Source organism: Micropterus salmoides, unplaced genomic scaffold (assembly GCF_014851395.1).
Source record: "Micropterus salmoides isolate LMB-PRFRI ecotype aquatic unplaced genomic scaffold, ASM1485139v1 Ms_hic_scaffold_10, whole genome shotgun sequence".
Lineage (NCBI taxonomy): Eukaryota > Metazoa > Chordata > Actinopteri > Centrarchiformes > Centrarchidae > Micropterus > Micropterus salmoides.
In genome coordinates, this window is record NW_024040041.1 from 11743303 (window position 1) to 11770753 (window position 27451).

Here is a 27451-nt window from a genome sequence, read left to right on the forward strand (position 1 = left end):
TTTGCTGTAACTGTAATGATGAATTTTACTATTTATGCTGCCCCATCTAGGTCACCCATGATGTTTTCCTTGATCTCTGAGCTTGTTTTTGTATTTTTATTATGTTAACGTTACTGTATTAGTGTTACGAGAGAAACCAACGATGTACCCATATATTTGGGAAAGCCTATAAAATTAAAAACAAAAGGAAAACCCTGTCATCATTGTACAGCATGAATTTTGAGGGCCTTCAATTGTTATTTTACACAGGTGCAGAGGTAGATACATTACGTATGAGGAGAACCATTTTGGTATAGATTGGTTTTAAGACCAGAATTTACGGTTTAATCTCATAACATTTCTTTAGATGATGCTTTTATTCTGAAAGAATCGAAACGGAAGTATAATGACGTTAGTTTCCGGAATAGTTGATGGGTTAGCCAAACAGTCATCCAAGGAATAACTACCTGGAAAACAAGTAGGATTGTATACGCCGCTCCAGTCATTCTTTATACTATAGTTGCATTATAATCGAGTATTTTGAACGTAGGTGCTGTATAATCGCTAACGTTAACGTTACATGGCTTAGGTGCTAACGTTAGCTAGCGTAACGTTGCTAACTTAGCGCTTTGCTAAAAGGACTGTCCTGCTAAAAGCTTCAGCTAAAGGTTAACTTAGCTCTTGGTAGTGAGCTTTTTTTTGCAGAATAACCTGTTGCTCTTTAGAAACATTTTAACTGATTGTCCACTGATACACCTAACTGTTTTCTAATTCACAAACCAACGTGTGAACATCAACACATTAGCGAATATAATAATGAAAGCTTGCAAAGAAGACAGTTTTTATTATTCGCTTGTTAAGTCCTGACGTAAGTTATCCACTATGCGATAAAACTTTACGGGTCCAAGCTTCTGATTCGTTTGCAGAGGCACTCGTATTTTCAATATGCCATCGTGTTGTCCGAATACATCTGAGTGTTAAAACTCCTCAATTGTCATTCAACCGCCTTCCTTGCGATGAGAGCGAAGAAGAAATGGCTGCAGGTGGTTAGGTAAGTAACCCCCCCCAACTTTTAAAAGGTTGGGGTGGGTTTTGCTCACTCATTACATTTACATTTACTCATTAAGGCGAAGCTTTTATCCAAAGCAAGTTACAATTGCTATTTATGTTAGAGGTCGAACGCCTCTGGGTTAACATTAAATGTCTTGCTCAAGGACACATTGGTGGACTTGTCAAAGTGGGAAGTTGAACCTCGGTCTCTCACACCAAAGGCACTCTTAAAGCATTGATAGGAGATATCAGGGGTATCTTCTTTACTGAGAATATATTTATACCGCAGTACACAGAAGAATGAAATAAGTTTGTTAAATGAGTCACTTGTTTCATTGGAAAGAAAACCTGAAAGCAGGCCGGCCCTATTTGGGCATAAGATTGGACACCCCTGGCCATAAAAGTTTCATCTTTTCCATTTGAAGTTGATGTGTTTGTAAGTAATGATGATCACTGTCTTATCACTGTCTTATTTTACAGGCATGAAAACTTCACCCCAAACTGCAACTCCAGGGTGTGCAGATGGCAGAGCTGCTTGACCATCTCAATCCAGTGAGGGGAAGACTTTGCGATTCCCCAACCACCTCAGCCACAGACAGAACAAACTAATAAGTCCCTACTGGTGGTGAGGGGGAAGGACAAGATCAGCTACACAGTGCTGAAATTGCAACTGCGCAGACCCCCAGTCCTTTAAAAAGTCCACGGACCAGCTCGTATTGACGTTTTCTGTTTTGAATTTACAGTAAATTCCTACTCAGAAATGGTTATGTTGCGTGTGGCGTCAGACTTAACAAGCGGATTATTGTGATTACAGTGAAAATACATCTTTTACACAGTGCTAAGACAGAAATGAAAACATTTCACCGATTTGTGTAATGTCAGTTATCAATTAGGTAGACGCTGAGGAGATACAAGTGAACTCTTTCAAGGGATACGTAATTGCAACACCAGTGTTGAAGTATTGTTGATGGCCTTTACCATCGCCACTGCCACTTGAAGTATACATAAATGTGGCGTTTGCATTACACGTTGCTCTTTAAATGTGTTCATTGTCTGTTTTCTGTGTGTCTGTTGATAGAGCAGTTTGCAACACGGCAAAGAAGTTAAGGACTTCAGTCGAGCACAGATGAAGCCTGGCAAAGAGGGACATAGTAGACATAACAGGTAGGACAACCAATATTACAACAAACTTTACTTAGACACAACTGTATGACATAAGCCTCTCATATGATGAAGGGATAAAGGTGAATCGTTCCTTTTCTTCAGACAGTTATGAACATTTGCATTCTCTGGTCAGTTAATGACCTATTGTCATTGAATAAGGGCCATATTATATGTTAAACATGTTGTGCTTGTATGTCAAAGAAGCTAAAACTCAAAGCAATTTATTTTTCAGTTTGATAGACACTGATTCAACTGTCAAATCTAAAACACCAGTGCAGTGAATACCCTTTTTAATCGATTGTTTTCTGTAAAAAAAATAAATATTTTACATGTTTGGGTTACTTTTACCTCTTTTTGCTACACAAATATCTCGACGGTAAATAACTGCCTTTGTATTTAGCAACATTATTTGTAGCATGATATTGTTATTGTGGGCAACATATTTTAATAGCATTGTGTCACATCGTCCAGTAAGGTAGAAGTGAAACAAAATCAACAGTGGCTTACTATCTTTGATGGATTGATTGACAAGGTCCGCCGCCCTCCCTCACGTTTCTGACTATTGCCCACTTCTGTCTTGACAGTACACTGCAGGTTTAGTAAAATATGGCAGATGGTCAAGATGAAACGCATGGCTGCATGGGCTTCGAAAGACAAGCTCAAAAGAAAGCAAACCATTCCACCAAACCAAAGAAATGCAAACACTTGTCTCAGAAGCTAACAGACAGATCAGTGGGGAGAGCTCGAGTCAACATTGGATTGGCATTTAAGAGGTGGCGTGAACTGAAAGCAGCAAATGGATTGAAATCTGACGCAGAAGTGGCACTGTGTCTTCTGGATGTGTGAGTTAACCTCCCAACAGCTTCGTTATAGCGGAACAGCTCTGTAAATGTTTGCAGGTTAATTTGTTCAAAGTGGCTTACAGTTGAAACAATAATATAATGTACATATCTGGAGCTGTTTCGTCCAGCTTCAGCTTGCATGTTGTGGAGGACTGTGTCCGTGTAGACATTCCCAGGTCGACAGAGGTAGCTGGTTGCTTAACGATACATGATAAATGACAGCAAATAGAAATATTTCTGCTCCTCCAGCGCATTTTCCTTTTTGGCACTCATGGAATGCTTTTGCAAGTGGATTTCCTGCTTTTAGGGCGTTGTGCTTTTTCCGACAGGCTGTTGTTTCTCTTGCACGCTACGCTGCAATGGCTTCTCTAGTTATCACACCACATTTTGCCACCTCTCTTTCCAGCAAGTTGCTCAGGGTGTATTTAAAAATATTCATGTGAAGTATTTTTCTTATGTATTGAAATTTATTTAAACGTAGTGCTTAGTTTTAAACTTAGGGCGTATAGTTAAGATTTCCAAATGTAAAAATGAAATGGGATACCTTCAGTGTGCCATTTCTGTTTGAAACAGACTGTATCTTAGGCATATATCTGAGTCATTTATACATTTTATCTCAGCTTTGTAGCTAAATACCTTTTGATGTGACTGTGATCATGACATAATCTACCTCTACACATTGAGTGTATTTATTAATGTTAAATTGTTACAACCCATTCACCTCTTATTCTATTCCAAATTCAAAACACTGGAACATGAGGGGTAATCAGGGTTCCTTAGGACATGTTTTAGAGCAAAGAAACGAATGGCTGCTTCGGAAGTAATTTGTTTATTTTTTATGTTGCCAGAAATGACTATTGGTGTCACTCTTGCTTTGCTCAATGTGACATATTTCCATGAATTACTGCCCAGGTAGCAAGGCACCTTGTAAGCTTGTAAGCTCCTCAATGTAGAGAAGTGATTCTCAAACTGGGGGGCATGACAGAAAAAGTTTGAGAACCACTGATGTAGAGTAACAAACACCAGTTGAATACTAACTTGACATTCTCTGTGTTTTATTTATTTGTCTGTATGGATGAAGAATGAAGAGGTTACCCTCTAGGTCAGATTCCTCTGGACCCAGTGATAAAAAGATCAAATTCTCCCCATCTGAAGTAAGAGACAACATTGTACGATTGTTAAATGTATACTTGTTCTGTGCATGGTTCTGTGCATGGTTCCGCCTACAAATGCACAATACTGTATTATAACCTGCAGTTACTGAATGCAGCTCTGCGAGATGTCTGCATGTGTGTGTGTTTATTTTGTGGGTGTGTCCACAGGTGCAGACACTGATCGAGCAGGAGGTTCGCACGGCAGTGAAAAAGAATGAAACCAAGCTGCAGGGTTTAATAGAAAATATTCAACAGCTGGATTCTGGAGTTGACTATGAAAGCTCCATCCAGAAACTGGAGGTATGTGGAAGTAATGGTACACGTTGGACTGCAAAAATGCTGTTGATCTCCTACAAAACGTACCCACTGCTATCTTGTTCCTACTTATTCTTTACTTTACTTGTGTGCGGGTGCTTCTTTTGCTTTGCTTGCGCAGCTTATGCCTCCTGATGAATGCAGCCTACTTTCATTTGGTAATGAGGGTTTTGGACTCAACACCTGCACGGGAGTTGTTTGGCTTCTTCAGAGTTGGGTAGTTGGGGGTGACCAGACACACAACTAATGTTGTCTGATACTTCAATTTACTTTGTTTTCCTGCAAAAATCATTCCTTCTTGTAAATGCAAATCTGACATATTCTTTGTTTCTTTTTTTCTCTTCTTACTTAATTTCTTTGTTCCTTTATTTCATCAAGCTCTTTTACAATCAGTCTCTTGCCCTTTTCTTGTTTTTTTTTTTCTCTGCGTCTGCCCTTTTGTAAATTTGACAGCTGCTTGCAAATCTTTTAAGCATCCATTCTTCCGCTGTCTGTCTTCATCCATTGTACATTGTTAGTTTTTCCCCATTAGATGAAACCCTCCTACTATCTTAACATTCACCTTTTTGTCCATAATTTTGTTATTCTGATATTTCTTATCTCCTTAAACCAACAGAATCAAACATGAATGTATTGCACCTCAAAGGTATAAAGGAATTAGGTATAAAGAACAGCCCAATTAATCCTTACAGAATGTACCTCTCTCCCTCAGGCTCGAATTAACACAATAACTAAGAGAGCAGAAGCAGCTCTCACCTACATGACAAAGAAGCAAAAAAAGGTTTGATGCAGACAAACACATACACATGACTTGTAAATAGACTGACATGTTCAATGTCAAAGCTGTAACTTACTCATGCGGTTAAAATTTTAGAAAACAACAGTATTTTGTCTGGTTTGTATGGTAACTTAAAATACCAACACACACACACACACACACACACACACACATAGCCATTCATTCACTTACTGATGAAATCTATAACCAAACACTTTGACTTTCAGAGCTCACTGCCATCTGGTGTTAATGTGGACACAGTCAGGTACGTAGAACCATGTTCAGTAGTATTTGTCCTCACTGAAAGTTTTGAAGACCCTGATGCGAATTTGTGCCTTGAATTTATTTGCACTGAATCCGTTTTGATTTGATGTCCAACTCTGCAGGTCACAATGCAATGATAATACCATGGAAACCGAGTCACAGAGTAAGAGCCCAGTGAGCCCGTGTGTGCACTAATGAATATTTGCGTTTTTGGGTTTTATGAATAATTATTCTATCCATTTGTATTTTACAGTAGACAGAATGAGCAAAGACAAGAGTGGAGCGCTCTTTCAAGTGATGGTAAATATGTGGTTATTCATTCTGTGCTTTTAACTCAGTTTTTCAGTCAGCTTCTACAAGTGTAAATCTTTGTCTGTTTTCACTCGGCAAAAAAAAAAACTCTTTTCACATAGGTCAGTTTTTGGACAATAATTATTTAGCCGAGTTTGGGCCTTTGTGTTGAAGAAGTGTACCATGTACTCTGAGGAAAGGGTTAATGTCAAAGTTGGTCATTTTTAATTTAGGAAGTTGTAAGTTAGTGGCTTACACTGTTTTGAGTAAACCAAAAACAGTGTAAACACTGAGGTTAAAGTTTACGTGACTTACATCCTTTCTGTCTAGGAAACCACAAAAAAGGCACTAAAGAAGATGCATGCTGATAATGAAGGTAAGATGGTTTTATTTCTACAAGCAGATGTTTGAATAGCGTGTGTGGAATAAATGACTATTATAATGACACAGATTAAATAATGAACCAGTGCATGAATAAATAACCACATTACGCAATCTCTTTTTCTACTCTTTCCTCTCCCTTCCTCTGTTGTCATTGTACATAATCCGTGTTAAGCTTTAACAGATGCCATAGCAGATTTCAATGAGGAACTGTCTCCTCCGCTTCTTACTCCCTATGGCTCTCCTGAGTCTAAGGTAGGATGCCTCATTATTTTATATATTAGGGGTTGGGCCGATAGATCTGGCGATGGCAGACATCACAATGTTGAGCTGTCATCGTGACCTTTTTCCTGAGTTTTCCACTGATCTATTATAACGGCAGCAGGTGAGCCACATGCGGGCTTTTGTTAATGACGTAGCCTATTAAACAACTGAAGACTTCTAACGTAAAAGGCTACCAAGGCTATCTAAGGGTGGTGATGCTGCAGTGGATAACACACATGCCTTTGGTGTGAGAGCCCCAGGTTTAATTCCCCACTGTGACACATCCACCTATGTCTCCCTGAGCAAGATGCTTATCCCTTTACTTTTTACTCAATTACTCAAAACGATTGTCATAATAGTCCGCGATTCATTTAACTAACCGACTAATCAGTGCAACTCCATTTTCAAAACATGCCACACATAATGTTATGTGTAACTCATGACAAGCTACTCAAGTGAGCAGAAAATATTGAGTTTAATGTCATTGATTATGTTCATTTTGTGCCTTGCCTTTATTTACTCATCTTTCTTTTCCACGCTTGATGTTGTGTCATTCAGAAGTTTATCAGGGTCATAAAGAAAGAGCCAGAAGATCAACAGGAAAAAGAAAACAATGTCACAGAGCCAAAGGCTGAGAGGGTGAAAGTAGAACCTCTCACTTTTGGCGACAGTAACAGTCCCACGCACACAGGCTCAAATCAGGTAATACACACACTCACACTAACCCACACTAGTAATTCTCTTGACTGTTTGCTACTCTCAATAACTTCCACTGCTTCTCCCTTTTCTAAACCTAAGGACGAGCTCTCGTATCCTCCTCTTCCCTCCACCACCTTCCCCTCCATTCTGAGCATGGAAGCAGCCTCATACAACATCCCCCAGAAACCAGAAGTCCAGCTTGCTCTCATCAGGAACCCCGCTGGCCTCTCTGTGCTCTGGAACGTGGAGGAGAAAGACCCTTCTGCGCCGCCCATGGATTGTTACAGGTGAGAGAAGCACCAGAGTGCGAGAGATAGCGTGTTGAGTAGGCAGGTTTCAGCCCTGCTCCCCACTGGAAAAAGTCACATCAATGTAGTAGTTTACCATTTAAGGGACTGCCTCTTTCATGCTGTATTTGTCCCAGTCCAATGGCTCCAACAAATGCAGCTGAGAAATGGATCATTCTTTTGGTCGAGTTTGGTGGACACAGCCGGATGTATTCTGTTTACTATAACAAAGTAAAGCATCAAATCCTGCCATTTGAGAAGATTGAACCTGAGAATGTGTAGCATTTTCTTTCTTCACAATTTCTTCATTTAAAATCACACCATTAATGAGTTCCAATGTGCTCTAATTATTTTTCTCTGGATCAACTAATTGATTGATTGACTAGATGGACTAAATAAGCTCTAGTAGATACATGATTTTAGATGCTGCTAGAATGAAAACTAGAATAGCTGTCGCCATCTGAGACAAGTAGTGTGCCAGATGTTGTCGCCATCTGGCACATGTGAATCAGATGAATTGCCGTCATCGCTCTGCTTCTGAAACAAGCAGCCACTCTCAAACAGGTTGATTAAAGGAGTGATATCTTTTCACACATCTGTCAAAGGAATTTTACGCCATACTGCTTATGTCAACTTACAACCACCAGATGGAAGCAGAGTTCAGCCAGATAGTGGTCTTCAGTACAGCTCTCTTTGCCTTTTTTAGTGGCTCACTTTTTTAACACACTCTTTCTCTCTCTGTTGCAGCGTCTATATGACTATGGAAAAGGTTAAGGGTAGTGGCGTCTTCCCAAAATGGAATAGCCTTGGTGAGGTGAAGGCCATCACTCTGCCCATGTGTGTGTTGATCAGCAGGTACAAGCCGGGGCACAAGGTGTGTGTCGCTGTGGTGGGGAAAGACAAGTTTGGCCGGTACGGACCCTACAGTAAAGTTGTAACCGCAGCCATACCTGAGTAGTTGGGAGGGAGGATATGGGTTCAGGGGAGAGGCAACACGAGCACCGAATGGTCAAGTGGGATTTAACCACCCGTCACGTTTGTACTTTCTCACTTATCAAGGTGTAATTCAAACATCCTTACGGTTGATAACATCAGGATGTCCTGGAGGTACAATTTTCGTAAAAATTGTTTTTGGGTACAATTTTACATACATATGATTTAAAACTTTTTCAACCAAATGAAACACAGTGAAATTGCACCCAAATGTAAATAGGACCCTTGCTGCCTTTGCGGGGCCTTCCAGCAATGATTACCGCTCCAACGTAAGCAGTGTAGTTAGTAGCCATGTGTAAGGCAGTCCTTTTGCTGTTTGTCTGCCACTCATGCAGAAATTGGTCGGGCCGTAAATAAACAGTACAGCGTGAGTTGTCATTATACTTCGGAAAGTGTAGCATTCATAAAATTGTTTGTGTAACAATGTTGAATTTTTAAATATGCTATTAAAGTATGCTCTGTAAGATTTTTCAGATTTATCATTTATACAATAAAAATCTCTAAAAACACTGGATGGTACAGCTTCACAAAATCTGAAAGTTTCTTGCTTCTCTGTGTTTCATAGAATTAATTGAATACTTTTGATTATTTAGCTGCTGGTCTGACAAAAGCCATGGACACAACCAACCTGAAAGAACTTGTGGATGATGCTAATGTTGTCTTTACAGAAAATGCAATTTGAAGTGCGTTTTTGACATAGTCCGCTAGCAATAACTGCCATCAGGTCTCGTTTTACTCTGAGCCACTTGATCCAGGACTGCAGTGCAATGTGAATTAAAAGAGTGGACAAGATTATTAATATCAGTATGGTGAGATAGAACTGCGTCTTTGTCAAAAGCTGCAGAAACCTTTTCAGCTGAGAGGCTGTTTATGATGCGGGAGCTACTTATATGTTTTCTGTGCACAGAGTCCAAATTAAAGGAGAGGTTGAAAAAGACAGTTATGGTCAGTGATATGCAGTTCCTCTGAGTAAATGCAATCAATATTCAACCCAAGGGTAAAAACAAGGTCCAATGTGAGACCCTTAATGTGTGTGGGACCGGACACATGGTGAACAAAATTAAATGATTCAGTGATATACCAAGCAGCAAAACTACAGGCATCATCAATGTGAATATTAAAATCATTAATCATAACCACTTTGTCCAACTGTATAATAGTTGATAAAAAATGTAGTGCTCAGGCAGTGGCCTGTTGCAAAACAGGAAGGGCGAGGGGAAGACAGTGAGTGTGGAATGTAAATAGTCAGTTAAGTGCTGAAGGCTGCACCACATGCTGTATATTTGCAGCTAGCATTTGTGATCCCAGTCTGTTCGGGTGAAGTCCATCCCTTTTTAAAAACAGAACGACGTTTCCAAAAGATATTAAAGTTATCAATATAGCACATTTCATTAGCCCTACAGGCAACTTGTAATCAGTCATGGAGGCTGAGAAGTCTGCTAAAACGACCAGCGCCGCTGTGAACTGAGGGGATGGGACCTGAGACAAACACGGACTTCCCGCACTGCTTTATGAAGTTAAAAAGAAGGTTAAAATCTAATTTGGTCAACTCAGACTGCTTACGAGCTACCTCATTTGCTCCCACATTGACTATTACTCTTTTGATAGAGGATGGGAGCGATGGCAGTAAAACCCGGAGCTTTAAGATATCAATATATAATAACCTTAGCACCGGGAAAACGGAGTGTGACGGCATTAAAGAATCGCACATTTCTTCTTATGGAATCACCAATGATAAGTGTTGATTAATAAGGATTAAAGAATAGCAATTCATATTTAGTGCATCGACAATTTAGTTTTTTGGTGTGTAGTAGGCATTATCACCTCATGGGCTGACCTGCAATGCCCTGCTAATAAAAATATCCCTTTTTACAGTGTGACAAGATGTCTTTTACACACTGTCGTTGGGCTTAAACTAGGGCAATGTTAAGCAGTAAGTGTGTGTGTGTGTGTGTTAAAAAAATATAAAAAAATAAAACAGTGTGTGTGTGTGTATTTAAAAAAAAAATTAGTCTCTATAAGAAATAAAGGCAGTCAGTTTCAACGAGTTCCGAAGAAGGTTCCAAGCGAAAGGTGCTGCAAACATGAAGGCTTTTTTACCTAATTCTGTTCAGACACGGGGGACCAACAAGTGTAGGACGTCCTTTGAACGTAATCCATAATGGCCTTGAGTACTTGTTAAAAAGGTACTCAAATAGGTAGGAGCTAGTCCAAGAAGTGCCTTATTGATAAAACAGAGCCAATGAGTGTACCTTCTTGCATAAAGAGAGGGCCATTTAGCTTTATAGTAAAGGGTACAGTGATGTGTCCTATAATTATAGCCAGTGCTTTAGAAATGTTGGCCCTTATTGATAGGATAGCATCTTGCAGTTGATGGAGATTTGTGGGATGCACATCCAGGGCACGAAGCTCCCGTTCCACCACATCCCAAAGATGCTCTGTTGGGTTGAGTTCTGGTGGCTGTGGGGGCCATTTTAGTACAGTGAACTCATTGTCATGTTCAAGAAACCAATTTGAAATGATTCGAGCTTTGTGACATGGTGCATTATCCTGCTGGAAGTAGCCATCAGAGGATGGGTACATGGTGGCCATAAAGGGATGGACATGGTCAGAAACAATGCTCAGGTAGGCCGTGGCATTTAAACGATGCCCAATTGGCACTAAGGGGCCTAAAGTGTGCCAAGAAAACATCCCCCACACCATTACACCACCACCACCAGCCTGCACAGTGGTAACAAGGCATGATGGATCCATGTTCTCATTCTGTTTACGCCAAATTCTGACTCCACCATCTGAATGTCTCAACAGAAATCGAGTCTTCAACTGTCCAATTTTGTTGAGCTCTTGCAAATTGTAGCCTCTTTTTCCTATTTGTAGTAGAGATGAGTGGTACCCGGTGGGGTCTTCTGCTGTTGTAGCCCATCCGCCTCAAGGTTGTGCGTGTTGTGGCTTCACAAATGCTTTGCTGCATACCTCGGTTGTAACGAGTGGTTATTTCAGTCAAAGTTGCTCTTCTATCAGCTTGAATCGGTCGGCCCATTCTCCTCTGACCTCTAGCATCAACAAGGCATTTTCGCCCACAGAACTGCCGCACACTGGATGTTTTTCCCTTTTCACACCATTCTTTGTAAACCCTAGAAATGGTTGTGCGTGAAAATCCCAGTAACTGAGCAGATTGCGAAATACTCAGACCGGCCCGTCTGGCACCAACAACCACGCCGCGCTCAAAATTGCTTCAATCACCTTTCTTTCCCATTCTGACATTCAGTTTGGAGTTCAGGAGATTGTCTTGACCAGGACCACACCCCTAAATGCATTGAAGCAACTGCCATGTGATTGGTTGATTAGATAATTGCATTAATGAGAAATTGAAAACTGAGCCAGTTTCATGATACCCGAAAACCCAAGTTGAGCCCAAGATAGTTAGCTAACTAACAATCACATTTGTGGACAACTTTCTCTTGGGACAGTTTTTTCTTTTGTAAATGTTATACAAATACAATACAACAGTAAAGTTTATAGGCTAGTGGCTTGTGTTTTGCTTGTTTTGTGTTTGTAGTTATTGCACGCAGTACGTATAACTCTTCCAAACGTATTCAGGTATACATACCTGGGAGTGAGTTACATTTGTCATACCTGTGTTTTTCTTTGGAGTATGTATGACTGCAGAGTTATTTTCTCTCCCCCAGACCACAATATGTAAATAATGAAAGCATCACATTTGGAATCTGTTATGCTTATACATTTCAAATAATATCTGTTCTTGTGCTTGTGCTGTTGGTCAGGCACAGTTTGGTATTATGCTGTAAATGAAGAAGTGGGAGTGCGACTGTAAAGGGAGTCATTAGACCCACATTGAATGCTTTACTTCCACCATCAGCAATAGTCTGTGGGTATGTGTGTGTGTGTGTGTGTGTGTGTGTGTGTGTGTGTGTGTGTCCCTTCAACAAGCAGAACCCAGTGGGGAAGCACAGCAGAATGATGGGCCTCCTAAGACCACTTAAAAGCAAACACCCACATTCACACTGACACACACTTACTTGCACACACAGCGGCCTAATTAGAGCTGACAGCAGAGTAGAGAGAGCTTATGAAAAGAGGGCGAGGAATAGGGGGAAAAAAGGATGGTGCAAAGACGCCAGAGAAAGCAGAGGTGGAGCAGAGAGAGTGATTAGAAAGCAAATGCTTTCTTAAAGTTTTGAAGTGAAGTGTTGGCAGAATGGGGACCTGCTTCTTCATTCCCTTCCCTCCTGTAAAATTGATTAAGCAGCGTAGCCTTAGGACGTGGCTACCCTGTGAGTGACAAGTTGTCACCACAGCGACCTGTCAGGTCTAGCAATACAGATCCCTTTAGGCTAACAGTGGCTACGTCCACTTCTTTTATACAGTCTATGGTAGAACAGTAGAAATACAGCATGCATGTTGCCTCCTAATCCACCATGAATGTATGCTTGCATGTATGTGATTAGTCAATGCATCGCCATGCTGGGTGATGCTACATTGTGTTGCATCAAAAGTTGATTTAGGTTCAACTTGTTTCTTGGACGGTCCTGGAGCACTCTGTGTTGGCACACCTGCTTTGCTGGCGGACTGTCCAGGATTACAAGGATTAACTGTCAGTGACCGAAATGGTGTCAGTAGTACTGGTAAAATTATTTGTTAGCTCTAAGTTCCGTGCAACCAGCAGCACACTACTCTGTATTTTTCTCTGCCTCCCCCCAGCATCTGCCCTTTCACAGGCTCCTTTTAGATAAGACCCGCCCTTTGGATGTCTGACAACTTATCAAAATCACATGACAACCAGTACAGTGACAACTGCATGAATGACTTGCAAAAGAACATTGTAATGGATCTACTGTTGCACCTTCAACCAACACCTATGAAATGTTGTTTGTACGTGGTTAATTTGGTTAAGTACTTCAGTCATTTTATGCGCATCATCACTTAGCAAATAGTTAGTATTTTGGGATAATGGGAACAACTTTTTTGAGTACAAGACTACTTATTCTGCATCATGCATCATATAAACTTAATTCAGGGGTCACTTTTTTGTGAAATGTCAAAGCCAGTATGGGTTTATAGGGCAATGTCATATTGCTGTTACTTATTGTTCTGTTAGTATAGCAGTGCCTTTATTTCCCTGTTTCTATGTCAGATGACTACATGGATGTGCTAGTGTAGATACCACATACAGAAATTACTTAGAGCATACACCAAACTTACCCATCTGAACTACAATAACCTTTACCAAAATGCAACTGAGTTCAAGCTTCTGGTGAATTATTAACAAAGGAGAACTGCCAACGTTCTGGCAGTAAAGTATGATTGTTTCTGTCCATATAAGGCAATGGAACCCTGAATAGGTTTTACAAGAACACAGACACAAACAGCCTGAATGGACTTGGAGGCTACTAAACTAAAATGAGAAAAAAGAGGGTATGGAATTGGATTTTGATAAAGACAAACATGCTTTTGTACCGCTTAACAGAAAAAAAACTGTTTCTGTGCAGCAACGGGAAATGCAGTAGCAAAGCAAAGTGAGTTGGTTATTTTAGCTGTACACCTCGTATAACTGCATAGAAATCATTTTTTTCTTGGCAGCAGCAACACACCTACTACCGCCACACACAAAACTGGGTCCGCCCACCAAATGCTTCCTGTATATGATAAAATCAGTCTATAATTTGACACACTAACAGGCATTGAAAATGAAAGACACTCTCATTTCTTGCAGCTGCTTAACACAGGACCACAGACACAAAGGTAAAACAACACATTTTAATGTATCTGCTCCTGTTTGTGTATGTGAACATGGATATTTAAACATATACCCAAAACAAATGAAGATGAGTTGTCAATCTTGCATAGTTATCCAGGGAAGGCATTTTGTTTCTCATCCGTGAGGCTTCTTCAGATTTGCTCTCGGTGTGTTGAGCTGTGCTTTTTTGATGAAAATAGTGGCCTTTTCCAATATTGTACTGGGTAGATGTGTTTCCAGTTTCAGGTATAAGCTAAACCGGACTGGTTGAAGGTACTCAAAGACTTCTACTTCACATCTGAGAGACCTCTTAGTTCACATAAGACCTAAATTGGTTTCTCAGATGAGAAGCGGGTACTTTCAACCGGTCTTGGTGCCCTTTTTTGTAGCCACCTTGGATAACTATGACCTGGATGACCGAGAACCTAGACATCTAGAGAATAAAAATAGAGACCAAACAAGGATTGCTTTTATTTGCAAATGAACAGTTTTGTATTTTGTATTTTGTAGTTTGTAGTTTGTATAGAGAACACCTTAAGAACTCTTCATTTCTAGTTCAGAAATCAGAAATTATACTGCATCACATTTATGATCCATCTGAGGACAGCAATGTTTGTAAGTGTAGCACTTGTACCAAAGGGAAGTTGTTGACATTTAAATTCTTTCCAAATGGCAGACTGAGCTGATACCAATGACATAATCATGGGGAGCCAATGCTCTGCACTCTGGAGGGGTAAAATAGAGGAAAAGGAACCTGACCAAAAGATAGACGAGGTGTCCACCACAGGGAAAAGTCGAGAAAAGTCTCCTCTCCTCCAAAGAAAGCTATCTCTGCAGGAGGAGGGGGGAAACGTAGAGGAGACACCAGTGGATGAGATTTTAAGGAGGTAAGAATAAGAAAATTCCTCTGAAAAATTGGGTTGCAGTGAGATTTGCAGCACTCTGCCACATGAGTACACTGTGGTTGTGCATAAATAATGATTACTAATACTGTCAACTGTTAATCTGTAAAGCATAGTTGTTTTTGTCTTTTGTCAGTGTGTGCCTCTCTGAACAACATGATTCTGCTTCAGCCATCACAGAGAAGAAAGGTGGGATAAAGTGAATGGTTTGAGGAGCAAACATGATCTTGATTTCAATTGGTGCCCATAAAATGGCAATCGCAAGAAAATAGCTGTACTTGTTTTTTGGGGGCCATTCATTCTGCTGCATGCTTATAGTGGGCACCCCTCTCCCAAATAAGATGACGTGCCAATATGTGTTTATCGTTTTAGACGCTGACTGGGTGGACAACAACAGGGCTAAGCTCATTCAGAGCGTTACTTCAGTGATGCCAATAGCAGATGAGATGGTTGAGCAGAAAATAATCCATAATGAGATGTACGCCAACATTATGGCTGCCAGCACCAGCCAGGAAAAGATGAGGGCGCTCTATACAGCCCTCACATCTACCAAAGCCAAATGTGCCTTCTACAGAATCCTCCAGGACATTCAGCCAGAGATAAGTGAAAGTATGTGAGGTATTTTTGATGAGCTGAGATTACTTTGTCTAAAGCATTCTAAATATATACAATTTGTTATGGCTATTGTAGTAAAAAACTCACTTGTGTTAAGATTTAAGATACTGTAGTACAGCCTTAAAACACTGACCCCAGGTATTTGCAACATTGATTTATTGGTGATAAATCAGTGCTGCAATTTTAATACATTAACAAGATTAAATGCCCTACACAGTTTAAAATATGGCTTTGCTCCTCAAATAATTTGATTATGTTTTTTGGAAATACATGTTTATTGGTTTTTAATTATGTTTTCATATAAACTCTTTCATTGCAGCAGAAGATGTTGTCAAAGAAGTCCGCGCAAAGCACAAAAAACATCTGATGGACAGGTTTAAATATGAGTTTGAAGGCACTGACAAAGATCATAAGGATTTGAAATCATTGGACAAAATTTACACAGAGCTTCACATTATCCAGGGGGAAAGTGAACGTGTCAATAAAGAGCATGAGATCTGGGAGATTGAAGACAGGACGAGGAGTGAAACAGCTGAGGGCGCCAAAATCAACTGCAATGACATCTTCAAAAGTACCCCAGAAAATAGCATGTCATCTGGGCAAGACAGAAGAGAAGTGAGAGCTATAAGGACTGTGATGACAAAGGGAATCGCTGGCATTGGAAAAACTGTCTCTGTGAAGAAGTTCATCCTTGACTGGGCATATGATAGAGCCAATCAGGACTTGGACTTCATCTTTGTGCTGCCATTCAGGGAGCTAAATCTGGTTATAGGTGATCAGTTAAGCCTTGAGACACTTGTAAAAAAATTCCACCCGGAACTTAAAAACATAGCAGTTGCAAGAATATTTGATAACTGCAAAGTTTTGTTCATTTTTGATGGTCTTGATGAAAGCCAACTTCAACTGGATTTCAAATGCACATTGCTGACAGATGCGACTGAGAAATCATCAGTGGACATTATTGTGACCAACCTCATCCGGAAACATCTTCTTCGCTCCCCTTTTGTCTGGATAACCTCAAGACCAGGAGCAGTTCACCGCATCCCTCGCAACCTTATATACCAGTGGACTGAGGTCAGAGGATTTAATGATGAACAAAAAATACAGTACTTCAGGAAGAGAGTTGAGAATGAGGCAGTTGCTGACAGAATTATTCACAACATTAAGATGTCCCGGAGCTTATACATTATGTGTCACATACCTATCTTCTGTTGGATGGCGGCAAAGGTTCTTGCACATTTGCTGCAAAAAAAGGACAAAACTCAAGATGAAAACATAATGATACCCACAACTCTTACTGAGATGTACACACACTTCTTGTGCATTCAAATGCAGGTAGCGACTGAAAAGTATGAGAAACTGAATGGATCAGATACAGAGGAGATCTTCAAGTCAAATGAAGAATTCATTTTTAAATTAGGCAGGATGGCATTTGAACAACTGAAAGAAAGCAACATCATATTTACTGCCAATGATCTAAAAAACTATGGTATTGACTTGCGCCAAGCTGGAGTTTACTGTGGGTTGTGCACAGAGATATTCAAAGAAGAGAGTGCGTTGTACACAAAGAAACTCTACTGCTTTGTGCATTTGACAGTCCAGGAGTATTTTGCTGCTCTCTTTGTGTACCGCAGTTTTGCAAGTAAAAAAATAGATTCTCTGAGCCTCAAGGACTTCCTGCTAAAGGGGTCTGAGGAAGAACTCAAGTCTAAATTGGATGCAGATCCAGTTGATTTACCTTTGGATGAGCTGATTGAAATTTCAATAGCTAATTCAACTCTGAGAAAGACAGGAGAACTGGACATGTTCCTCAGGTTCCTTACTGGCATGTCTCTACAATCAACACAAGAACTGCTTCAAGGCCTGATTCAGCAGACAGAGGAACACTCTGCAGTTGTTAAGGAAATTAGGATTAGTCTAATAGAAATTGATTTAGGGGACTGTTCACCTGAAAGATGTCTGAACCTTGTTCACTGCCTGATTGAGCTGAAAGACAGTTCCCTACATGATACTGTGCAGCAGTATCTGAAACAAAATCACAGCCCAGAAAAACAGCTCACCCCTGTTCAGTGCTCAGCTCTGGCCGACTCCATTCTAATGTCAAATACGCCTCTAGATGAATTCAACCTGAAGAAATACAGACCGTCAGCAAAAGGTGTATTTAGGCTTGTCCCAGCTGTGAGGAACAGCAGAAAAGCAACGTGAGTTGGTTACTGAAACTGTATACCCGGTATATCTGCATAGCAATCATTTTATTGGCAGTTACTTCACATAAATGATATGCCATGTTTTGAATGTTGCACAAATACACAGTTCACATTTGCCAGCATAGTGGCAAATGAAATGTATGCATCTAAATCTGATCTTGCATGATTGTCTTTTTTCATTTATGCAGAATCTCAGGGGTGTCTCTCGATGTGTGGCTTTGTGAAACAATCTCCTCAGCTCTTCGAATGCCAAACTCAGTGCTCACTGAACTGCACCTGATAAATAATATTTTTTATGACAAAGGTACAAAGATCTTGACGGATGGACTGAACTCTCAGTGTAAACTAGAAGCTCTGAGGTTAGTAAACCTATTATTTTGTATTTCTTTTCTTTTCTGTTCTTAGTACCTTCTATTTATGCATTTGTATAAGAAGTGAAATCCATAAAAAGAGAAATATATTTCAAGTTATGTATTTCAAGTGGGCTCATCTTAAAGGTTTAATACACTAAAAATAGCATAATCTGCCCTCAGCCAGCCAACATGAGCCCCAACAAACAGGGACATCTTTTAACCACTGCATCCGCTTTCAGTCAGTTTCGCCAACTTCTTTGTCATGCTGGCAGCATGGCCTTAGGATGTATTCACACCAAATAAGGTGTGCAAAAATACCAGTGCATTTAGGCTGCAGCGGTTGTTACTGCAGGGAATGCCAGGAAACAAAGCAGTAGCCGACAATCGCATAAGCTGGTGATCAGACTGGTCAAACTGCTGCACAGTCCTGAAATATTGCTGAAACCGGGCGCTGTTCGAGCAGAGTTCACGCACCAAATGATGATACTCCCCCACTTGTATCCTCGCTTGGTTTATTTTGTGCACCCAACTTCAACGTCTGCATTTGGCTTGCAGTCTGTGCTGAAAAATTGTGATACCAAGAAGATTAATTTGGTTTGTGTAGAGAGAGCAAGCTACAGTGATTGAGAGAGCTAGAGAATGAATAAAGAGATGGTGGTAGTGAGAAAGCTGGTGAATCAGAGAAATAAAACATTATTTTTTGATTGTTTCACAGTGTTTATATACTAAAGTACAAATATACTCGCTCTTTGCTGCCACGTCTGATTTGGTGTGAATAGGGATAATTAGGGATGGCAATGTTGGTTGGTCTGTCGATCTGTCAGCTGGTCAGTTCCCCACTTTTGTCCAGACTGAAATATATCAACAGTTTTATACATGCAGTCATGCAACAATTTTAACCTGTTTTTGTCTTCTGTGTTTGTAGTCTCTCAGGTAAGGGACCCTCACAACCAGAGTGTGAAAGATTGGCATCAGCTATCATATCAGTCATCTCAAATCTAAGAGAACTGGAGCTGAGTGGCAACATACTGGAAGACTCCATATGCTCTGTGGTTTCTGCTGGGCTTGGCAGCCCTAAACTGGAGAAGCTCAGGTAAGTTATTCCCCAAATCAATGAAGTATGAAATGTGAATAAAAGGCTCTCCACCTGATTAGTTGGCTATGTCATACAGCAGAAATTATGTATGTGTTCAAAAAAGACTATCACCTACATTATAGAAATAGCTGTCCTGCTAACAGCCAGTCCGGTTGTCTTTGGATGAAAACTTCTTGATAGATGTATTATTTTTGTTAAATCTCTTTTAGTGTAAGCAACATGTACCTTATTAACACCGAATCAAATGTGACATAGTTTGCACACCTCAGTGTAGACTCTAGCTGCTGTCAGCTTAGTGTTTTGGATCTTAAGTGTGTTTGGTAAAGTCTGGACAGTATAACAGTATGATCTATTAATACATTTCTAATTTAATGTAATTTTTTATCATCATTGTACCAAAAGACTTAACCGAAATCCTGGGACTGCAGAAATATGTAAGGAGTTGGTGACAGCCCTCACATCCAAACCAAGTTACCTGCGAGAGTTGCAACTGAGTTACACCAATTTGAAAGACTCCGAAATGGAGATCCTCTGTACAGGGCTGATGAGCACAAACTGTACACTGGAAATATTGAGGTAAAAGACCACATTACATTGCACTGCAATTTAAAACAAAAATCTTACAATTCTTAATTACAGCTGCAACTTTATTTAAAATAGAAGAACGTACCAAAATACATGTTTGGAAGTATGCAAATAGGCAAGATCATTTTTGACAAGGTTAATTTAATCAACTCAGAGAATGTAAGTGGAACAGTCAGTGCTGGAGAGTAACTAATTACATATAATTACAAATAAATGTAACTGTAATCAGTTACAGTTACTGGAAAAATGTGTAATTAAATAACAGTTGGTCATGATTGCATTCGGGGTTACATCTGAATATTTTCTGTAAAAAGCTAGGCTATTTGTTGAAAACATTCATTTTGTTGTTTTGCATGTTTTTCATGTGCACAATGTCTTCCTTTGCCATTTCCAGCCACAGCCCTTTACGAAGGTTTGATGTTATACTGATGCTTTTAATTGGTTTGAATTTGCAGCGCCACCTGCCAGTTAAATTGTCAATCAAGCTGTCTTTGAAAATAGTTAATTATAAATGAAGAATTAGCAAATAAGTAAATGTAATGTAAGTTGCATTACTTTGATAAAGTAAGTGAAATAATTACACTACTATTACATTTTAAATAGGGTAACTTCTGTAATGTCAGTAACCTATTACATTTCCAAAGAAACCTTCCCAACACTGATTATACAATATATACTGTATATAGATAATAAAAAACTAAATGCTACTAAATGATAATGTAATGTTTTTTCATATATAAATATTTTTCAGATGTTTTTTATAACGTTAAGCAATTAAATTCTATTAATTTGTGTTTCAGTGTCAGTCACAACAGACTCACGGACAAAAGTTGTAAGATGGTGTCCTCAGCACTTGGCTCCAAACCTTCACCCCTGACTGTGCTGGACCTGAGCTACAATGTCTTGCATGACTCAGGAGTGAGGGCGCTCTGTGATGCACTGATGAATCCACACTGTGGTTTAAAAACATTAAGGTCAGTGAGTTTTATAGAGACTTGTGGATTTTACAAGGTTCAACTTTTTGAAACTGCTGTTGGATTCAAAGTGTGTTGATTCAACATCATGGGCATTTTAGATGTTGTTGAATTGTATGTTTTGTCAACCCTGTTTATTCGCAACATAATGCTGTGCGCTTAGATGGTTAACATAGGGCCTATGTTAACGATCTAAGCGCACGGACAGTTGCGTTAGTTGCGTTCCATCTTGTTGTCTAAGAATGGACAACAACAAATAATATGCTGGTCTACATACGCGAAGAAGGCACAGAGGGAAACAATAGCTACTGCTGCCATCGTCGTGGTCGGGAATTTCAACAGCTCTGTGTTTCCAAATGTTCTGCAACACATCACATGCTCCATCAGACCATGCTGCCAAATTTCTCTTGCCAAAATACAAACAATGGACACCAAAATGACAGGAAGTTTCAATTCAGAGGAAAGTCATGTGCTGGACTAACCAATCAGAGGTCGCTCTGCAGGATGCTCTGAATGACACAGATTGGGACATGTCATAATGCAGCTTGACAATTACATTACATTACATTAATGTGTTATGTACTCTGTTTTGGGATTTATTGGGAACTTACTGGAAATTGTTCATTAAGAGGATCATCAGGACCTTTCCAAATCAGAGTTTAAGGGTGGATCACATCATCCGTGACGCTTTGAAAGCCCTCACAGATGCAAATACCACAGTGGTTGCTCCTGGGAACATGATTAAATTGCATCACATAAAATTCATAGTGCAGTGAAGGAGGCCAAGCTATGTGGGACAAAACTAGAATCACAATTCAAACAGACTGATTTCACACATTTGTGGCAGGGACTACAGAGCACAACCTCTTCTAGGACTGTGAGTGTGGATTTCTCTCTGCCCAAAGAGCTCAAATCTATACATGCTTCAACCAGCAGCCCTCAAGGTTTGTATTTAGGGTGGAAGACCCCACCGTTGAGAAGCTTGTCACTGTCTTAGTGCACGACGTGAAGACGTCAGGACTGGACAGAATCTCTGGGTGTGTTCTCTGACTCTGTTCATGGAGATCTTCAACTTCTCCCTGGTCCAGTCCATTATTCCCACATGCTTAAACTGTTGACAGTGGTTCCAAAGAAAGCTCATCCCAGATGCCCAAATTTCTATTGACTGGTAGCTCTGATCTTCGTGGTGATGAATTGCTTTGAGAGGTTTGTCAAAGACTTCACCGCCACCTCACTACCTCTGACCCTGGACCATCTCATCCAGCATGCCTTGGCCCACTGGACATCACGAGGGGGAATTGTGTTCAAAAATGCCCTTTGTGGACTGCAACTCTGTGTTGAACACTACTGAAGACCTGGGACTCAACTCCATCCAGAATAACACATTTCATTCAGAGGGTAAATTCAAGTAGTAAATTCACTGACAAAGCAGAGGCATATGAAGTCACCTTGTGTAATGTTTATGATGCAGATTATTGACATTAGGTCTGCTAGTACCAGCAGTTTAGCGCTGATAAACCTAATTCACACACTTCAGTCTGATCCAAGTCTTACCCTATCATTATCCTAGTGATTATTTCACAGATAAACTTGCCCGCTAACAAAGAAAAGAAACAAAAACAACGATGAGCTATTCTTTTGAAGTGGACCCATGAGATCAGGCTCCCTTCAAAAAGCTGTAACTAACTTGGGTCTTGAACCAGTGACTTCACACAAGCATATAATTTTTAATTCATCCACCCGCCATATGTCACTGTCATAATCATATGTATAGCATATAATGTTATGTCCAGGTTATATTGCTTAATTTTTCTGAAAAATGCATTCATTCATTCTGATTATATAGTTCATTGTTTCATTCATTGACTTTCATTGAACCCGTCTGTCTGTATGTCTATTCGTTGGTTGTGTTCTGGAGCTAGGCATAATAATTTCTATACATTATACTGTATATAATTGTGTATGTGACAATAAAACTTGATTTGATTATTTAAAAACAATAATATTACATAATTTGATACATTATAATGATGCTAGCATTGTCCTTTAAGGGTAAGAGTTCTTTGCTTTTGCTTCTGCTTTTTTCGGTCTGCCTTCTACTCTGAAGGTGTAAACTTGTGTGATGTTTGGTGATGTATATCAAACAATTCTAAAGGAAAGCCTGATGACTAAGTAAACTTAAGAACAAGTGAAAATTATTACTGATAAGGTATGTAACACACGGCTGAAATGTCAGATGTTTCATTTCTGTAGGCTGTCCTTCTGTAAAGTGACAGGAGAAGGATGTGCTGCCCTGGCCTCGGCTCTGAGGTCTGACCACTGCAGCCTCTGGGAGCTGGACCTGAGCTTTAATCACCTGGGTGATCAAGGAGTCAAGCTTCTGACTGAAATACAGAAGGATTCACGCTACAGTCTGGAGAAACTTAAGTATGCTCAAACAGGCTATCTAACTAACACAATTCTATCATTATTACAAGATTAATTTGCAAGATTCACTTCATTTGTTTTGATTTGAAGTGCATATGTGACAACATACTTGATGTTTTCACCTGCTATCCCTCTCAGTGTGGACCAAAATGATGAATGCTGGTTTGACTTGAAGCTTCTGAGACAATGTAAGAATGCCACTCTGCTTTGAGAGCTATTTTCTGTTTCAGGACTATGTACTATCAAGTTCAGGCAGCGGCCACATACCACAGTGACTCTTCTTCCATAGAAATGTGACTGTACAGAGATAATCAGATACTAAACATCCCTTACAAACTCATCTACATTCCTTCTGCACTGGAGTTGCAGCATTTAACTTTACACAAGTATCACAAATAAAGAACTAATGCAACCACTTGAACAGCATGCCAAAATTAATAGTTTGGTCACATGCATACTAACATCATTGTTTTAAGGTTGATGACAGAACATGTTCATATTATTCCGAGATGTAACATATCTCTAATTTGATGATACAACATTGTACTAAAATGATCAGAGATCAAGAACCACACTCACACAGCAATATTATCTCCATTCTCCACTCATTCATTGTTTCTTCTGTCTGGATTGCAGATGCCTGTGATCTGACGCTGGACCCCAACACAGCAGATGTGGAACTAATTTTGACAGATGACAACAAAAGGGCAACATTTGTTCATGAGAAGCAACCATATCCTTATAATCCAGACAGATTTGACTGCTTTCAAGTACTGTGTAAAGAAAGTCTGACCAGTCGCCATTACTGGGAGGTTGAAATTGAATCAGTTGATGTTGGAGTGGCATATAAAAGTATCAACAGGGTGGGAGACTGTTCATCTGAATTTTCTCTGGGAAAAAATGAAAAGTCTTGGTGCTGGTTTCATGAGGGGCACTTTTATCATAACAATTCTTGTCTGGAGTTAATTGACTGTGCTACATCCAGTAGTACGCTTGGAGTGTATCTGGACTGGCCAGCAGGTATTTTGTCCTTTTTTCGGGTCTTTCCTGATACACTGAGCCACCTGTACACCGTCTGTACAACTTTTACTGAGCCCCTCCATCCTGGTTTCGCTGTGGATTTTGGATCAGTTTACCTTTGTAAAATAAAGTAACCAAAAATCTAAAACCAAAAGAGCTGATCCCTGCTGGTTACATGCAAAAACTGTGCATGTCAAATAGTAATAATAATTATGAAAAAATAGTACAGTGGCACATTTAGGCAAATATGAAATCAATTCTTATCTCCTAAAATCTAATATTTTTAATTGCACCTTTGATATCTGGTTGAATCCCTGTGGATATATGCACAGGCAAACCTATAAGTACAGTATGTGAGTGTGTGTGTGTTTTAAGGTAAAAAGCACACACTGATGAATGTACAATGAAGTCACGTGTGTTTGTGTGTGGGGTGTGTGTGTGTGCGCGCGTGTATGTTCTTGGATTGATTTAGAATAAATACCTTGTAAGCATTACACTTAGTTCTGAAGGCTGCTATGTTCACAAAGGCATCTCTGTGTGAGTATGTATGTATGACTTTCTATTCTGAAAAATGAAAGTGAAATATTTTGTCTAATTTGAAGCCTAATAAAAACAGTTTAACATTATTATTCTCTCTCTCTCTCTCTCTCTCTGTGTGTGTGTGTGTGTGTGTGTGTGTGTGTGTGTGTGTGTGTGTGTGTGTGTGTGTGTACAGATTCCAGCATAGACAAAATATCTTAAAAAGAATAATTCCACCCTAAATAAATAGACTTGGGCACACTGACACTGAAAGTAGCTGTCTAATAAGTTTTAATAGCAGCAAATAGTGACAAAAACATAGATAAGAAACTATGACAGGCATAGAAAAAGGCGATTTTGTTTGATATCCAATGAAAACTAATAAACTAATGGTTACAGGGGAAAGAATTTGACCATTTGAGAAGCACTGAGAATAACTAAATGTGCTATCTTAAAAGAAAGCATGTGATGAAAAAGTCTCCAGGCTAAGGTTGATGGAGTGAATGAACCTAAACTCTGTAAAAACAAGAACAAAACGCTGTAAAAGAGAAATACAGGGTGATTTTTAAAAATCCTAGAATAGCCTCAGTAGCCAGATACATCTTTCAGGTAAAAGTGAAGAGAGCAGACTTCTTCATCTGACAGCTCTTGATACCCTACTAGTAATATTTTCTGTAAATAAGACTAATTATCTTCATACCTATGTGTTACTACAGAATGACCTGCAGCAAAATTGGTCCATAATGATAATAACAAACTTATTAAAATGATAATAATAGTACTACAGTACCATTGTAAGTGCTCTGGAGTCTGGAATAAAAACAACAATTAAAAGCTGATCTTTGGAGAGTTAATAATAAATAATAATAATAATACGGTTGGTAAAGCTTGTTGACATTGCTCAAATATATCACTCCTGCTGAATGAGCAGGCTGGATAGCAGATGCAACTATTTGCAAAACAGCAGATGTAACTGCAGGAAATAACTTGAAGATAAATCGGATCGATTCTATGTGTCTTGGTTAGTGGTTAGTGTGATTTTATCACTAATGTTGCTAGTGTTTGAACTTCATCTGTGGGGGTATTTATTTTTGCCACAAAGAGATTCACACTTTATCACACATACATCCAATCACACTGAATGTGCACGCAGTGACAAAAAGGAATAATTGTGGGAAATTCTCTGATCTAACTTGCCAAGAGTAAGATAAGTAACCAGTAGGCAGGGGACCACCTCGAAGACCGTTGCAGAACGTTGCGCAACGTTGCAAGGAAACAAGTCGTTCAATCAGAAAATGTTGCAAACCGGTGCAATACTTTTTGAGATTGAACTCGCCCCAGTTTTTCACAGCAATGGTGGATCATGGAGCGCCTGAATAGCAGCGGAGCTGCAATAGAAAATGCTATCTGGGATGCACGTTTGAAAGGAAAGACCTGTAAAAATTGAGATTATATATTATTAGCACAACTGAATGAAGTTAATATGTGCATTAAAACATGTTAACTAATTATGAGACTGGCAATGCATAAAGTTAGCAGCACACAATATAAACAGGGGCCTATTAATTTATTTCAAAATACGTATTTTTTGTGGGGGTGGTATTTAATTTTATTTAAATATATTAGTGGTGCATATATGAATAAAATATTTCAAAACATTATTTATTAATTTTTTTTGGGTGGGCGGGGGCTGGTGAGGATTTACCCCTAACATTAAAAGTAGTATACTAGCATATTATAAAAACAATCTTCATAGTAAACATTAATTGTATTAGAGCAGTAGACTTATGAACTTATTTTCCACACAACAATTCAGGTTTATTTACCCACATTAATACATCATGGTGGCTGAATGCACTACATACTTTGTACAAATTCATATCACATCATCATCAAAGTTTCTGTGTGTGAGAACTGTTTGAAAAAGTTAAAAAATTCACTAACTAACAAACTATCTAGTAACTGATGTCAACATCAGCAGCAAAAGCTGTTTGTCTAACCCTTTCTCTCTATCTTGTTCTCCCTCTCTCAGCACAAGAATCACAGGGGATTCAGTGGAGCCTGAAGATTGTCTGCAGTAATGTTTTTAATAAACCAAACATTAAGCCAGTTATGTGTTCTTTCTTCGTGGAAAAAGTACCTCACATATTTTTTTTGTTGTTAGTCTCTTTAGTGATTGTAAGGTTGCTCCTGTTGACTTGAGTCAATAATTTTTTCCTCCTCTCCATGTCAGCTGGGAAACCACATATTCATACTCCTTTTTCTGACCGACTGCAGCAGCATCTCCACACAGCACAATAAACCATGCTGTAGACTTATGTAAGACAGTACACAGGCACAAACCACTTAACATGCTGTTTTCTGAGTTTATTGGAGATTTATTAAATTAATACATGACAATCAATGATAGTCACCTGTCCATTTTCAATTGCCCACCTAAGACTTCCAGGAAAGTGCGGTCTCCATGAACCACTTGACGGTCAAGCATTCTGGACCCCCGCTGACGCTACTCTCTCTTTACAGGGCTCTGGAGT

General features: G+C 39.5%; 2 protein-coding genes across 8 annotated transcripts; both read left to right on the plus strand.

Annotated features, from left to right (window-relative positions):
* The first annotated feature begins 368 nt into the window (after positions 1-368).
* On the plus strand, positions 369-8975 carry atf7ip2 (activating transcription factor 7 interacting protein 2). Of its 5 annotated transcripts, none has more exons than XM_038696361.1 (14): positions 395-457; positions 2108-2193; positions 2778-3035; positions 4117-4189; positions 4358-4489; positions 5217-5285; positions 5510-5547; positions 5669-5709; positions 5800-5846; positions 6168-6213; positions 6394-6473; positions 7041-7184; positions 7281-7468; positions 8216-8975. In XM_038696361.1, the coding sequence occupies exons 3-14, from the start codon at positions 2800-2802 to the stop codon at positions 8424-8426; spliced, it is 1305 nt and encodes a 434-aa protein (XP_038552289.1). In that variant the 5' UTR covers positions 395-457; positions 2108-2193; positions 2778-2799; the 3' UTR covers positions 8427-8975. The 5 variants fall into 5 exon arrangements, with proteins under 5 accessions (XP_038552315.1, XP_038552289.1, XP_038552326.1 ...); XM_038696376.1 differs by lacking the exons at positions 395-457; positions 2778-3035 and adding exons at positions 666-1030; positions 1510-1581; XM_038696387.1 differs by lacking the exon at positions 2778-3035 and having other exon boundaries at positions 369-457.
* Positions 8976-11716: 2741 nt separating this feature from the next.
* LOC119885989 (NLR family CARD domain-containing protein 3-like) lies at positions 11717-25024 on the plus strand. 3 transcript variants are annotated; one of them, XM_038696411.1, is made up of 12 exons: positions 11717-14224; positions 14896-15106; positions 15258-15310; positions 15494-15730; positions 16056-17937; positions 18132-18302; positions 19222-19389; positions 19795-19968; positions 20778-20951; positions 23205-23378; positions 23517-23566; positions 24015-25024. In XM_038696411.1, the coding sequence occupies exons 2-12, from the start codon at positions 14922-14924 to the stop codon at positions 24530-24532; spliced, it is 3786 nt and encodes a 1261-aa protein (XP_038552339.1). In that variant the 5' UTR covers positions 11717-14224; positions 14896-14921; the 3' UTR covers positions 24533-25024. The 3 variants fall into 3 exon arrangements, with proteins under 3 accessions (XP_038552339.1, XP_038552355.1, XP_038552347.1); XM_038696427.1 differs by lacking the exon at positions 19795-19968; XM_038696419.1 differs by lacking the exon at positions 11717-14224 and having other exon boundaries at positions 14247-15106.
* Positions 25025-27451: the final 2427 nt, after the last annotated feature.